This window comes from Ranitomeya variabilis, chromosome 1, assembly GCF_051348905.1.
Source record: "Ranitomeya variabilis isolate aRanVar5 chromosome 1, aRanVar5.hap1, whole genome shotgun sequence".
Taxonomy (NCBI): domain Eukaryota; kingdom Metazoa; phylum Chordata; class Amphibia; order Anura; family Dendrobatidae; genus Ranitomeya; species Ranitomeya variabilis.
The window spans coordinates 1127837860-1127854648 of record NC_135232.1 but is presented as its reverse complement, the minus strand read 5'-3'; the positions used below and the strand labels follow the sequence as shown (position 1 = coordinate 1127854648).

At 43.6% G+C, this 16789-nt stretch overlaps 1 protein-coding gene across 1 annotated transcript in view; it reads left to right on the top strand.

Moving 5' to 3' along the window:
- LOC143793021 (catenin alpha-2-like) overlaps positions 1 to 16789 on the top strand; it is a 1735283-nt gene that overhangs the window by 509430 nt on the left and 1209064 nt on the right. The window contains exon 4 of the mRNA XM_077279584.1: positions 13391 to 13557. Within this exon, the coding sequence (XP_077135699.1) occupies positions 13391 to 13557 (167 nt within the window). The remainder of the gene's footprint in view (positions 1 to 13390; positions 13558 to 16789) is intronic.

The following is a 16789-nucleotide window of genomic DNA, read 5'->3' as shown; positions in this document are numbered from 1 at the left end:
AATACTGCCTCTATGTACAGGAATATAACTACTATAATACTGCTCCTATGTGCAAGAATATAACTACTATAATACTGCCCCTATGTACAAGAATATAACTACTATAATACTGCCCCTATGTACAAGAATATAACTACTATAATACTGCTCCTATGTACAAGAATATAACTACTATAATACTGCCCCTATGTACAAGAATATAACTACTATAATACTGCCTCTATGTACAGGAATATAACTACTATAATACTGCTCCTATGTACAAGAATATAACTACTATATTACTGCCCCTATGTACAAGAATATAACTACTATAATACTGCCCCTATGTACAGGAATATATCTACTATAATACTGCCCCTATGTACAAGAATATAACTACTATAATACTGCCTCTATGTACAGGAATATAACTACTATAATACTGCTCCTATGTACAAGAATATAACTACTATAATACTGCTCCTATGTACAAGAATATAACTACTATAATACTGCCCCTATGTACAAGAATATAACTACTATAATACTGCCCCTATGTACAAGAATATAACTACTATAATACTTCCCCTATGTACAAGAATATAACTACTATAATACTGCTCCTATGTACATGAATATAACTACTATAATACTGACCCCTATGTACAAGAATTTAACTACTATAATACTGCTCCTATGTACAAGAATATAACTACTATAATACTGCCCCTATGTACAAGAATATAACTACTATAATACTGCCCCTATGTACAAGAATATAACTATTATAATACTGCCCCTATGTACAAGAATATAACTACTATAATACTGCCCCTATGTATAAGAATATAACTACTATAATACTGCCCCTATGGACAAGAATATAACTACTATAATACTGCCCCTATGTACAGGAATATATCTACTATAATACTGCCCCTATGTACAAGAATATAACTACTATAATACTGCCCCTATGTACAAGAATATAACTACTATAATACTGCTCCTATGTGCAAGAATATAACTACTATAATACTGCCCCTATGTACAAGAATATAACTACTATAATACTGCCCCTATGTACAAGAATATAACTACTATAATACTGCTCCTATGTACAAGAATATAACTACTATAATACTGCCCCTATGTACAAGAATATAACTACTATAATACTGCCTCTATGTACAGGAATATAACTACTATAATACTGCTCCTATGTACAAGAATATAACTACTATATTACTGCCCCTATGTAAAAGAATATAACTACTATAATACTGCCCCTATGTACAGGAATATATCTACTATAATACTGTCCCTATGTACAAGAATATAACTACTATAATACTGCCTCTATGTACAGGAATATAACTACTATAATACTGCTCCTATGTACAAGAATATAACTACTATAATACTGCTCCTATGTACAAGAATATAACTACTACAGGTCCTTCTCAAAAAATTAGCATAAAGTGTTAAATTTCATTATTTACCATAATGTAATGATTACAATTAAACTTTCATATATTATAGATTCATTATCCACCAACTGAAATTTGTCAGGTCTTTTATTGTTTTAATACTGATGATTTTGGCATACAACTCCTGATAACCCAAAAAACCTGTCTCAATAAATTAGCATATCAAGAAAAGGTTCTCTAAACGACCTATTACCCTAATCTTCTGAATCAACTAATTAACTCTAAACACATGCAAAAGATACCTGAGGCTTTTAAAAACTCCCTGCCTGGTTCATTACTCAAAACCCCCATCATGGGTAAGACTAGCGACCTGACAGATGTCAAGAAGGCCATCATTGACACCCTCAAGCAAGAGGGTAAGACCCAGAAAGAAATTTCTCAACAAATAGGCTGTTCCCAGAGTGCTGTATCAAGGCACCTCAATGGTAAGTCTGTTGGAAGGAAACAATGTGGCAGAAAACGCTGTACAACGAGAAGAGGTGACCGGATCCTGAGGAAGATTGTGGAGAAGGACCGATTCCAGACCTTGGGGAACCTGAGGAAGCAGTGTACTGAGTCTGGTGTGGAAACATCCAGAGCCACCGTGCACAGGCGTGTGCAGGAAATGGGCTACAGGTGCCGCATTCCCCAGGTAAACAGCGGCAGAAGCGCCTGACCTGGGCTACAGAGAAGCAGCACTGGACTGTTGCTAAGTGGTCCCAAGTACTTTTTTCTGATGAAAGCAAATTTTGCATGTCATTCGGAAATCAAGGTGCCAGAGTCTGGAGGAAGACTGGGGAGAAGGAAATGCCAAAATGCCTGAAGTCCAGTGTCAAGTACCCACAGTCAGTGATGGTGTGGGGTGCCATGTCAGCTGCTGGTGTTGGTCCACTGTGTTTCATCAAGGGCAGGGTCAATGCAGCTAGCTATCAGGAGATTTTGGAGCACTTCATGCTTCCATCGGCTGAAATGCTTTATGGAGATGAAGATTTCATTTTTCAGCACGACCTGGCACCTGCTCACAGTGCCAAAACCACTGGTAAATGGTTTACTGACCATGGTATTACTGTGCTCAATTGGCCTGCCAACTCTCCTGACCTGAACCCCATAGAGAATCTGTGGGATATTGTGAAGAGAAAGTTGAGAGACGCAAGACCCAACACTCTGGATAAGCTTAAGGCCGCTATTGAAGCATCCTGGGCCTCCATGATTGCCTCCATGCCACGCCGCATTGAAGCAGTCATTTCTGCCAAAGGATTCCCGACCAAGTATTGAGTGCATAACTGAACATTATTATTTGATGGTTTTTTTGTTTGTTATTAAAAAACACTTTTATTTGATTGGACGGGTGAAATATGCTAATTTATTGAGACAGGTTTTTTGGGTTATCAGGAGTTGTATGCCAAAATCATCAGTATTAAAACAATAAAAGACCTGCCAAATTTCAGTTGGTGGATAATGAATCTATAATATATGAAAGTTTAATTGTAATCATTACATTATGGTAAATAATGAAATTTAACACTATATGCTAATTTTTTGAGAAGGACCTGTATAATACTGCCCCCTATGTACAAGAATATAACTACTATATAATACTACCCCTATTTACAAGGATATAACTACTATAATACTGTTATAGGATATAAACATTGTTACTGATCGTGACGTTGATACACTGAACTGTATGACCAGTCTTATCTATTATCCCAGGCACATATGTGGCACTCCTAAAGGTACCTTCACACGAAACGACTTTGTAACGATATCGCTAACGATCCGTGACGTTGCAGCGTCCTCGCTAGCGATATCGTTGTGTTTGACACGCAGCAGCGATCAGGATCCTGCTGTGATGTCGCTGGTCACTGAATAAAGTCCAGAACTTTATTTGGTAGTCCGATCGCCGTGTATCGTTGTGTTTGAAAGCAAAAGCAACGATACCAGCGATGCTTTACACTGGTAACCAGGGTAAACATCGGGTTACCAAGCGCAGGGCCGCGCTTAGTAACCCGATGTTTACCCTGGTTACCAGCGTAAAAGTAAAAAAAACAAACAGTACATACTCACCTGCGCGTCCCCCAGCGTCTGCTTCCTGACACTGACTGAGCGCCGGCCCTAAAGTGAAAGTGAAAGCACAGCGGTGACGTCACCTCTGTGCTGTTAGGGCCGGAGCTCAGTCAGTGTCAGGAAGCAGACGCTGGGGGACGCGCAGGTGAGCATGTACTGTGGGAAGGGACGGCACTATGACCGTAAGACCCTGACCAACGTGAACATTTCCATCACCGTTGAGTTCTACTGCCGCAATCTTCTTATTTTCTACCTTTAGCTGCAGTCTCAGCATTGAGAGGCCGGAGTGATCGCACTACATCGTACCCTATGATGGGCTGTCTTTATAGTTCCCATTTCCCACTTGTACACTTAGTTTCTCAATAACAACAAAGGGATATAAAAAAAGAGGAAAGAAAACGGCAACGTCGAGTACATTTCTCGCGGCCCATAACAGCAGGCCATTATTACCGAGTTTTACTAATACAAAGACAGGAATGAATGGTTTCACACAGTAATATAAATCTTCAGATCAGTAACTTGCTCTTCTTGCTGCTCAGAGCCTCAGCTTACAAAATAAAATAAAATAAAAAAAATGCCTGGCAATAAAATAAACAGATAACATAGACTATCAGGAGAGAAGCTTATTGTGTTGTATTTTTTCTTTCATTTTTGTAACTATGAAACATTCTTTAAACAGGAGAAAACGCAAACTAAAAAAATGTCAAAAAAGCAAAACAAAATCTAAACTTTCTATAAATGAGCATGTATAAAAAGCGGTTATAATATTATACACCTTTTTAATTTTTTTAGGTTTTTGAGTACAGCCCACATTGTAATCAAGGGTGATTTAAATTCTTGTTATCAATTTGGGCCCCGAATTGATGAAAAATGAAACGAAAATAACAGTTTCGGTTTTGGTGACCAGGGTTCGAATAAGGGGTAAGAAGAGTAGGCAGCTGCCTAGGGCTCCAGGGAGGATGGGACACAAATTCTTTTGACAATCCATCGGATGATCGTGTCTTAGTGCCGTACAATGTAATCACACATACACATCAACTTTACAGATAACCCATAGATCAGCACAGCCAATCAGGGCTGGAAGAGGCTATTATGAGCTTCCTTTTCTCTCCTTTTGGATCAACCTATCTCGAGATGAGAGTTATGAGATGGCCATGCTTTTGTGATACTCTGTTTGGAGTTGTTTATGTCATGTGTTTCTAGAATGCTCTTTGGCACTTTTGAAGAGTCCATGTAACGTACGGCCAGCCATTGCCACCAAGTAATGCCATAGTGGTAACGTGCAGTCAGAAGTGCCTGATGCCAGATCAGTTGACCGCCACTGCATCTACGATATAGAAGTAGTTGTCAGTCACAAATGGAACAACCATTTTAAGATGTTGTCCTCCACTTTTCCATGGATGACCTTACCTTTCCGTAGGATAGGTCATCAATGTCTGATCGGTCGAGGTCCGAAACCCGTTACCTTGACCAATCACTCACGTTGGTGGCATCCGCCAGCTGGAATAGCTCGATTGGAGATCTGCTCCATTTTCCGTTAGCTGCCGGGGCAGGGTACTACACATCCGCCGACTATTGATTTGAATAAGAGGCGGTTGTGCAGTACCCTGCTGTGGCCACTACCAGAAGACAGAGCAGATCCACAATCGAGCAGTTCCAGACAGTCGTGACTGCAACCCAACATCAACAGACAAATCACTCGCACAGCGCAATCTAGAATATCCGGTGACTCGCGGTGGGTGTAGAAGACATGTTATGTTCCTAAATGCCAGGCATTGCTTCCCGTGGAGGGCGGGGTACACCTTCATGAAGACGCCGCTAAATGTCTGATCAGTTACAAACATTTCCTTCAACTGATCACAGAGAGAAAATCTTTAGGTGGAAAAGGAACATCATGAGGTTAAAGATGGGGCTTTATACATTGTCTTTGGGACCGCTGTGTATGGCAAATTCGGGAAAAATCTGCATCAAACATACAACTTGTAAAATTTTGGCGATGCTAAAGGTGAAATTGCTCATCGACACCTTTATCCAGAGTGGTACATAACCCTAAACTAAGGAAGGTCTGCGGGAATCTCAGCTAAGAGGGTAAAAACTGCACAACATTCATATACAGTTACATTTTGGACATCTGCCTGGATCAGTTCATGACAACAGATTACCTGGGCAGACAGTGGAAATCTTCTAACCATCTCTACTGCCCTCAGAATTGTATCAAATGTCTTCTCTCCTCGTCTTTTATCAACTTGGTGTCACGCTGCAGTACGGCAGGTAAATGCAAACTCCACTAGATGGCAGCAGAGTGAAAAGAGGGCTGAAAGACCTGCTCAGAGCAGACCAGTAGAACTGCAGCGAGGCTACCACCAAATGGCAGCAGAAAAGTCAGGCAAGCCGAGTCGATGCCAGACATTGGCGTAGTACAAAGGGAAATCCCAAACTCAGTGTCAGGGGAGCGCCAAAGATCAGTAACGGTCCATAGCAGAAGTACCGAAGAGACAGAATCAGGTCAGAGCCAAAGCAGAGTCAAGTATCAGAGAATCCAAACACACAGGAACACACAGTCTGGGTGGGAAGAGAGGAATGAATAGATATAGGAAAAGAAGGCTAAATGCAGCAGGACAAATCAGAGTATCAGCTACACACGCCATAGGCAGGAAATATGATTGGCATTGAATACAGGGAGCAGCACAGATATATAGCAGACCTGACATGGGAACGAGGCTGTGAAAGTTAATCCTTGACATGACCAGACCGAGAAAGGAGAGAAAAGACCCAACACCCGGTCTGGATCATGACACTGGGCTCTTGTTCCTTATAGCAGAGGTGTCAAACTGCATTCCTCGAGGGCCGCCAACAGGTCATGTTTTCAGGATTTCCTTGTATTGCACAGGTGACAATTTAATCACCTGCACAGAATGATTCCAGCACCTTGTGGAATGCTAAGGAAATCCTGAAAACATGACCTGTTGGCGGCCCTCGAGGAATGCAGTTTGACACCTCTGCCTTATAGCACATTAGCTGTGAAATACATTACTCCACTTTTGTCTTTTCTGTAGATTACAAGCTGAGTTATCATAGTGTTCCCTCTGAAAAATGAAGTATAGGGGTACAGGGCAGTGTGGTCCATTAAATGGCGCTTTCATGACGGAGTGTGCTGGTGCGTATTGGCGCTGATGCACTACTGCACTTTATTTTGAGGCTCTGGTTGAAGGGTCATTTTTGATAGTAATTACTTAATACTTAATTATTTATTATCTTAGGTTGGTCAGAGATTCATTGAGCGGCCATTGCATGATTTGATAGTCATTTAATTATAATTATAATTATGGTTAAGGCTCCCTTGTTACTATTATATTTGATTGTTTGCGCACGGACTTTAAAATCCTCTCCCTTTCTTTTATTTCTATATTACTGATGTAATATATTTATTCATTTTTTTTTAGGTTTAAATGTTTTTTTTAGGTGTTTTTATCGAATTTTTCGTATTTCTAATTAATTGTAATTAATACAATGGTTTACGCATTTAGTTTTTTGTATTTTATTTGTAGTATAGTATTTCTTTTATGAGTTAATTACAGGTTTATATTGTTTTTGGGGATTCTAACAAAGGTTATTATTTTAGTTTTGGTTTTTTTTTCGTGCATTATCGGTCATTAATTACTGGACGTTTATCGCCCTGGATCTCTCTAGGACAACAGATTAATTACCCCTCCCCCAGAATTGTTTCACATGCCTCCTGTTTCTCTCCTCATCTTTAATAAACTTGGCTCCTCGTTTCTTATAGCACAGTAGCTGTGGATCACACTCCTCCTCTTTTGTGTTTTGGGTAGTAGAAAAGCTGTATTGCAGTGGTGTTTCCTTTGGAAAAACAGGTGTTTCGCACTGCTGTGTTAGTATTTGGACACTCATCTGATGCTGCTGCAGACATGGGAGTAACTATAATGGGTATTGGGGTTGCAGTTGGACTCAGGGCCTGGATCCTTGTCACATAAGAAGACCAATTTGGCCTCTAAGACCCTGTTGGGGATGTTTTATTAAGGCCTTAAAGTCTATCGAGTTAAACTTTAAATATTTGGCTGCCACTAGAGGGCGCTTAGGAGCCTACTATTTTATCACCTTGGTCAATGTGCAGTAAGCTCATCAGCTCCCCCTAGTGGAGGCTATACACAGCCAGAATTGGATGTTATGACTAATTGTGCTGCTGACCGCAGAACTTTTGGAAAGCTGGGATTTCTGAGAGTGAGCACAGTTGTAACCCATCTTTTCCATTGGATATTATATTACTGCATTCATATGCTTCTACAGTAAATCTGTGGTTGCGGGAAAGAGGTCAGGAAACCCCAATTTTCGATGTAGGTTCAATTCCAATATCTCTCATGCATTAATGACATATACTATGGATCTACAGGAAATGTCAGAGAAGGGAATAACGTTTTATAAGTACATTTGCCGGTATTGCCGGAACAGATGATATTACATTACCCATGTAGCACAGGCAAAAAAAAAAGATGCAAATCTTTCCGCTGCCTCATCGAAGCCGCCAGAGCAACACAACTTATTAGCCTCCCTGTCAATCAAAATTTCCACAGGTGTCATTTTATGTTGTTGGATTTTCACGGGAATTGCAGATTTAATTATATGGTCTGGAAATTTTAATTTAATTATATGGTCTAGAAAATGTATTTATTTATTTTTTTAAAGACTGTTTCTCTGCATTGCCCCACGGCCTTCGAGTTGTAATAATTCAAAAAATTGTTTATTTCTCTCCCATGAAGTCAAAACATGAAGATCTCATAAAATTAGACTTGACACTAACCAGCATTGAATACAAAACATCACTGTGAAATATGAGATGAGTTACTTAAAGGCAATGTCCATCCTTAAACAAGATGGATTTTATCAGACAAAATCATTTCTTAAAAAATATTTTACAGCAAAGTTCCATTTTACTGATACAAAGCTCTGAAAAATCCCTTACAAATCTATGAGTTAACTGATCAATATCTGACTTCCTTTAGCTTCCACTAGAGGGAGCTTAGGAGCTGTCTCTGTTATCATCTACTACATAATTGTCTAAGGGTCACTTCCGTCTGTCCTTCTGTCTTTCTTTCTTTCTGTCTGTCACGGATATTCATTGGTCGCGGCCTCTGTCTGTCAAGGAATCCAAGTCGCTGATTGGTCTCGCCAGCTGCCTGTCATGGCTGCCGCGACCGATCAGCGATGGCCACAGTCCGATTAGTCCCTCCCTACCCCCCTGAAGTCAGTGCCCGGCGCCCGCTCCATACTCCCCTCCAGTCACCGCTCACACAGGGTTAATGCCAGCGGTAACGGACCGTGTTATGCCGCGGGTAACTCACTCCGTTACCGCCGCTATTAACCCTGTGTTTTGCCTATGCAGCATCAATAGTAAAAAGATCTAATGTTAAAAATAATAAAAAAAATAAAAAATCATTATATACTCACCTTTCACCGCCTTTCCCGCTCCTCACGACGCTCCAGTGACCGCTCCATGCAAGCGGCAGGTTCCAGTGCCAAGGATGGTATGCGAGAAGGACCTTCCATGACGTCACGGTCATGTGACCGCGACGTCATCACAGGTCCTGCGCTCATACCAACCCTGGGACCGGAAGCTGCCGCGTGCACCGCACACAGGGCCAGGACTTCAACGGGCCTTCGGAGGGTGAGCATATGTTTATTTTTTATTTTAAGTCTGTATACTACGTGGCTCTGTGCTGTATACTCCGTCGCTGTGCAATATACTACGTGGCTGGGCAATATACTACGTACATGGCTGGGCAATATACTACGTGGCTGGGCAATATACTACGTGGAAGGGCAATATACTACGTGGCTGGGCAATATACTATGTGGCTGGGCAATATACTACGTGGAAGGGCAATATACTACGTACGTGGCTGGGCAATATACTACGTGACTGGGCAATATACTACGTGGAAGGGCAATATACTACGTACGTGGCTGGGCAATATACTACGTGACTGGGCAATATACTACGTGGCTGGGCAATATACTACGTGACTGGGCAATATACTACGTGGCTGGGCAATATACTACGTGGCTGGGCAATATACTACGTACGTGGCTGGGCAATATACTACGTGACTGGGCAATATACTACGTGGCTGGGCAATATACTACGTGACTGGGCAATATACTACGTACGTGGCTGGGCAATATACTACGTGACTGGGCAATATACTACGTGACTGGGCAATATACTACGTGGCTGGGCAATATACCACGTGGCTGGGCAATATACTACGTGGCTGGGCAATATACTACGTGGCTATGTGGCTGGGCAATATACTATGTGGCTGGGCAATATACTACATGACTGGGCAATATACTACGTGGCTGGGCAATATACTACGTGGCTGGGCAATATACTATGTGGCTGGGCAATATACTACATGACTGGGCAATATACTACGTGGCTGGGCAATATACTACGTGGCTGGGCAATATACTATGTGGCTGGGCAATATACTACATGACTGGGCAATATACTATGTGGCTGGGCAATATACTACTTGGCTGGGCAATATACTACGTACGTGGCTATGTGGCTGGGCAATATACTACGTGGCTGGGCAATATACTACGTGACTGGGCAATATACTACGTGACTGGGCAATATACTACGTGGATGGGCAATATACTACGTCACTGGGCAATATGCTACGTGACTGGGCAATATACTACGTGGCTGGGCAATACACTACGTGGACATGCATATTCTAGAATACCCGATGCCTTAGAATCGGGCCACCATCTAGTACTGGTATAGTCAGGTATGATGGGGGATGCTTATCCTATATGTGTCGACATTTTGCCATCTAGTGGTGCTATTGTAAATTACAGAAAATGGAGGATCTTGCTCACATGTTTCCATAATGTAGTGAATTCCCAGTGTGGACACAAGAAAGTATCGCATCTGCTCGTCACCAGCGGCTCATACATTATATCCTTAGATACAGTAACTATTTTTACACGTAGCAGGCTTAGATACATAAGACTGAATTGCACGTGTCTGGCTTAGATACACTGAATAGTATCACACGTGTTAACAGTTTTATAATCCTAACACGTTATTGACTTAAATTTACTACTAGTTGTACCACACTAACAAGGCTTAGATATGCTGGACAGTACCACATACTGCAGGCTTAGATACACTGGACAATGCCACATACTGCAGGCTTAGATACTCTGGGCAGTACCACTCACTGCAGGCTTAGATACTCTGGACTGTACCACTAACTGCAGGCTTAGATACACTGGACTGTACCACTAACTGCAGGCTTAGATACACTGGACTGTACCACTCACTGCAGACTTAGATACAGTGGACAGTGCCACAAATAGCAGGCTTAGATGCATAAGACTGAATTGCATGTGTTTGGCTTAGATACACACATTATTGACTTAAATTTACTAGATGTACCACACTAACAAGGCTTAGATACACTGGACAGTACCACATACTGCAGGCTTAGATACGCTGGACAGTAGCACATACATACTGCAGGCTTAGATACAATGGAGAGACACATCAGGCTTAAATACATTGGACAGTGCCACACACTGCAGGCTTATGTATAACAGACATTACCACACACATTAGGCTTAGATACACTGGACAGTACAACACGCAACATGCTTAGATACATTAGCTGAGGATATATTATATCCTCTTTACAATTAATGTATCATTTTTCTCCTCGCCCGCTCTGCTCCCATCAGTGGCTCTGGTCCCATCAGTGGCTCTGGTCCCATCAGTGGCTCTGCTCCTGTCAGTGGCTCTGGTCCCATCAGTGGCTCTGGTCCCGTCAGTGGCTCTGGTCCCATCAGTGGCTCTGGTCCCGTCAGTGGCTCTGGTCCCATCAATGGCTCTGGTCCCATCAGTGGCTCTGGTCCCGTCAGTGGCTCTGGTCCAATCAGTGGCTCTGGTCCCATCAGTGGCTCTGGTTTCATTAATGGCTCTGCTCCCATCAGTCGCTCTGGTCCCTTCAGTCGTTCTCGTCCCGTCAGTCACTCTGGTCCCGTCAGTGGCTCTGGTTCTATCAGTGGCTCTGCTCCTATCAGTCTCTCTGACACCGCAGCTGTTACACACCATCAGGTTATGACACCGGAATGGCGGCAGCTGCATGACACTCAACTAATGCAAAAGATGGCATGGGCTACAATGTATCACATACAGATGTAGCAGAGCTGATGTTGTCATTAATCACTGCATAGCAAAGTTGACTCTGTCATTTACCACCACATAGCAGAGCTGATGGTGTCCTTCCCAACCATGTAGCAGAACAAAAGTTGCCATTCACCACCGCGTAAGAAAGTTGACGTTGTGGAGCGCCCCCATGGGGCTATGGGGTACTCGATAGCGGGTCCTTTGGTTCACAGGGGGATGTCACGGTGGCTGACCCGGTCCATGGCCCTTGGACGTCCGTGTAAAAGGGAAAGGTCTTTAAAAGGATAGAGTTTGTGTTCGTGACGCCACCTGTGGTATTCGGTCAGGGTGACCGACGCTGCTTTAAGGGGTCCGCTGGGGTGATGTTATGGCAGCTAGATGGTATACCTTCCCACAGGTGAAGTATGTCCCCAGGGCTCCCGGTGTGTAGATGGTGGATGGAGTGAGGCGCAGTGAAGAACGAGGACACAAGGTTGCAGTCTCTTTACCTTTACAGAAGGCTTCAGCATCCACAGTCCAGAGCACCAGATCACAGGGCAGGCAGAGTCCGGCCGGTTTGGAGGCAAGTCCAGAGTCCCCTTGTCCTGGTGGAAATAAAAGCCTTCCTCTAGGCCGTGGTGTTGTAGTCTCTTACTGCTGAGCTTCTCATAAGGTCCTCACAACTGTTGTAGATATTCTGTCTTTCTCTGTCCCCCGGATAGCATAGGACAAACCCGTATGACTGGTGGCTTGAGGCAGTTTATAGGGACTCTATCATGCCCCAGCCTCTAAGGGGTGTCACCGTGCCTCCTGGGTGTAGGGCAGACAGGTAACATGAAATTAGCTGTCCTGCCGGTCTCTGGAGCAAGGCATTAAGGTCCTTACTCCCTCGGTGTTCCGGCTACCGGGATCCTGCGCCTCAGAAGGAGGCGTCCTGTGCAGGGCTGGTCCCCTTCTGGTATCCTCTCCTTTTGCTTCCTCTCCTTACAGGCTCGCTGCAATACAATCCTGCCTTCGATGTCTCTTTCTGGGAGCAGCAGCTCTGAGGGCATACACAGCTCCGTGTCCTTTCTCCTTCGTTCGCTGGCAGGATCCCACCCCTGTCAGGGACCAACTAACTGAGCTGAGCTCAGCCAGCAACCAACTAACTTTCCCTACAGGCGACCAGTTTTACCTATGTGGGGAGTGACATAATAAACAGGAGCTCCCCCTGGTGGTCTGGAGTGTGAAATGGGTTGCATGTTTGTGATACCTGGATGCAGTTATCTTTCTTTGCCTCCAAATTTAATATCACTCTCCCCGAGAGGAAAGCAATGCCACTGCGACGACCAGGACCCTGGGGCGCCGCAGTTGTTCATCTCGTAGAAAAGCTGACCTTGTCGATCACCACCACATAACAGAGCTGACTTTGTTGTTCATCACCGCGTAGCAGAGTTAACATTGTTGCTCAACCTCGTTCAGTACCGTGTAGCAGAGCTGACATCGTTCACCACCACATAGCAGAGTCGACGTTGTCATTTATCAATGCACAGAAGAGCCGACATTGTTGTTCAGTCATTTGCCATCACATAGTAGAGCTGACGTCATTCACAACTGTGTAGCAGAGCTGATATTTTCATTCCTGACAGTGTAGCAGAGCTGACTTTATTGTTCCCCACTGTATTTTTCTCTCTGATTACAGGAGACACAATGCGGATTGCCTCATCAGAGTTTGCAGATGATCCTTGCTCGTCGGTAAAGCGAGGCACCATGGTGAGGGCGGCCCGAGCGCTACTTTCTGCTGTCACCCGCCTACTCATATTGGCAGACATGGCCGACGTCATGAGGCTGCTGACACACCTGAAAATTGTAAGTATCTTATGATATCATGAAGGCGTCTGAAGCATAAACAGGATGTAACTCAGGATCAGTAATGTAATGTATGTACACAGTGACTGCACCAGCAGAATAGTGAGTGCAGCTCTGGGGTATAATACAGGATATAACTCAGGATCAGTAATGTAATGTATGTACACAGTGACTGCACCAGCAGAATAGTGAGTGCAGCTCTGGGGTATAATACAGGATGTAATTCAGGATCAGTAATGTATATACACAGTGACTGCACCAGCAGAATAGTGAGTGCAGCTCTGGGGTATAATACAGGATGTAACTCAGGATCAGTAATGTAATGTATGTACACAGTGACTGCACCAGCAGAATAGTGAGTGCAGCTCTGGGGTATAATACAGGATGTAACTCAGGATCAGTAATGTGATGTGTGTAAACGGTGACTGCACCAACAGAATAGTGAGTGCAGCTCTGGGGTATAATACAGGATGTAACTCAGGATCAGTAATGTAATGTATGTACACAGTGACTGCACCAGCAGAATAGTGAGTGCAGCTCTGGGGTATAATACAGGATGTAACTCAGGATCAGTAATGTAATGTATGTACACAGTGACTGCACCAGCAGAATAGTGAGTGCAGCTCTGGAGTATAATACAGGATGTAACTCAGGATCAGTAATGTGATGTGTGTACACGGTGACTGCACCAGCAGAATAGTGAGTGCAGCTCTGGGGTATAATACAGGATGTAACTCAGGATCAGTAATGTAATGTATGTACACAGTGACTGCACCAGCAGAATAGTGAGTGCAGCTCTGGAGTATAATACAGGATGTAACTCAGGATCAGTAATGTAATGTATGTACACAGTGACTGCACCAGCAGAATAGTGAGTGCAGCTCTGGAGTATAATACAAGATGTAACTCAGGATCAGTAATGTAATATATGTACACAGTGACTGCACCAGCAGAATAGTGAGTGCAGCTCTGGAGTATAATACAGGATGTAACTCAGGATCAGTAATGTAATGTATGTACACAGTGACTGCACCAGCAGAATAGTGAGTGCAGCTCTGGGGTATAATACAGGAAATAACTCAGGATCAGTAATGTAATGTATGTACACAGTGACTGCACCATCAGAATAAATAGTGAGTGCAGTTCTGGTGTATAATACAGGATGTAACTCAGGATCAGTAATGTAATGTATGTACACAGTGACTGCACCAGCAGAATAGTGAGTGCAGCTCTGGGGTATAATACAGGAGATAACTCAGGATCAGTAATGTAATGTATATACACAGTGACTGCACCAGCAGAATAGTGAGTGCAGCTCTGGGGTATAATACAGGATGTAACTCAGGATCAGTAATGTAATGTATGTACACAGTGACTGCACCAGCAGAATTGCGAGTGCAGCTCTGGGGTATAATACAGGATGTAACTCAGGATCAGTAATGTAATGTTATGTACACAGTGACTGCACCAGCAGAATAGTGAGTGCAGCTCTGGGGTATAATACAGGATATAACTCAGGATCAGTAATGTAATGTATGTACACAGTGACTGCACCATCAGAATAAATAGTGAGTGCAGCTCTGGTGTATAATACAGGATTTAACTCAGGATCAGTAATGTAATGTATGTACATAGTGACTGCACCAGCAGAATAGTGAGTGCAGCTCTGGGGTATAATACAGGATGTAACTCAGGATCAGTAATGTAATGTATGTACACAGTGACTGCACCAGCAGACTAGTGAGTGCAGCTCTGGGGTATAATACAGGATGTATCTCAGGATCAGTAATGTAATGTATGTACACAGTGACTGCACCAGCAGAATAGTGAGTGCAGCTCTGGAGTATAATACAGGATGTAACTCAGGATTAGTAAAGGTTTAGTAATGTAATGTATGTACACAGTGACTGCATCAGCAGAATAGTGAGTGCAGCTCTTGGGTATAATACAGGATGTATCCCAGGATCAATACTGTAATGTATGTACACAGTGACTGCACCAGCAGAATAGTGAGTGCAGCTCTGGGGTGTAAGTCAGCCCAGCCTCTCCTGCTGCACTTTCGTGTGGTGGCTTCCACCCTTCTCGCACACCCCGCCCCAGTAGCAAGCATGGAGGAGGAGTTGGTTTTCTCCTGTCAGATAACTGCTCCTGCATTGCAATTCCACTGCCACCCTCTGTTACCCTCCCTTCCTTTGAGGTGCACTCTGTGCGCATCTACTCCCCCTCCAACTGGCTGTCATTTACCACCCCCCAGGGCCAGCCACCACCTTCTTTTACCACTTCACCAACTGGCTACTTCATTTCCTCTCCGCTGACATCCCAACTATCATCTTGTGTGACTTCAACATCCCCATTGACACTTCCCTCTCAGCTGTCACAAAACTTCTATCTCTCACTTCCTCCTTCGTCCTCACTCAATGGTCTTCTGTAGCCACTCACAAAGATGGTCACTCACTGGACCTCATCTTCACCCACCTCTGCTCCCTATCCAACCTCTCTAACTCACCTATCCCATTTTCTGACCACAACCTACTTACATTCTCTTCCCTCTCCTCTCCTTGTCTACAATCCCCACCTCACAAACTTGCACACTCTCGCAGAAATCTTAAACACTTCGATCTACACTCACTCTCTGAATCCCTCCTCCCTCTTTCAGACATAAGTCCCTACACAATGCGGATGCTGCTGCTGCTCTTTATAACACCACAATAGCTGTAGCTTTGGAATTGGTTGCCTCTCTCACACATACCAAAGCTCATAAAATCAACAGACAACCCTGGCACACCAATCTGACCAAAGAAATGAGGCGAGCTTCCAGGGCTGCTGTGCTGCAAAAGATCCCACTCAAATGAGCACTTCATCGCATTCAAACAGTCCCTCACTACTTTCAAGGCCACACTCGCCACAGCTAAACAAACCTACTTCTCATCTCTCATATCCTCCCTGTCTCACAACCCTAAACAGTTATTCAACACCTTCAAATATCTCCTCCGTCCCCCAGCACCTCCTCCCTCCCCAATCATCTCAGCTGAAGACTTTGTCTCATTTTTCTGGCAGAAGATTAATAACATCAGAGACAGTTGTGGTCGACAAGCCCCAGAGCCCTTCCTCTGAACTGCCCAGCTCTCCTCCTCCAAAACCAACTTCTCCACCATTACAAAAGATCGACTCTCCACCCTACTCTCAAGATCGCATCTCACCACCTGTGCACTTGACCCGATAACATCCCACT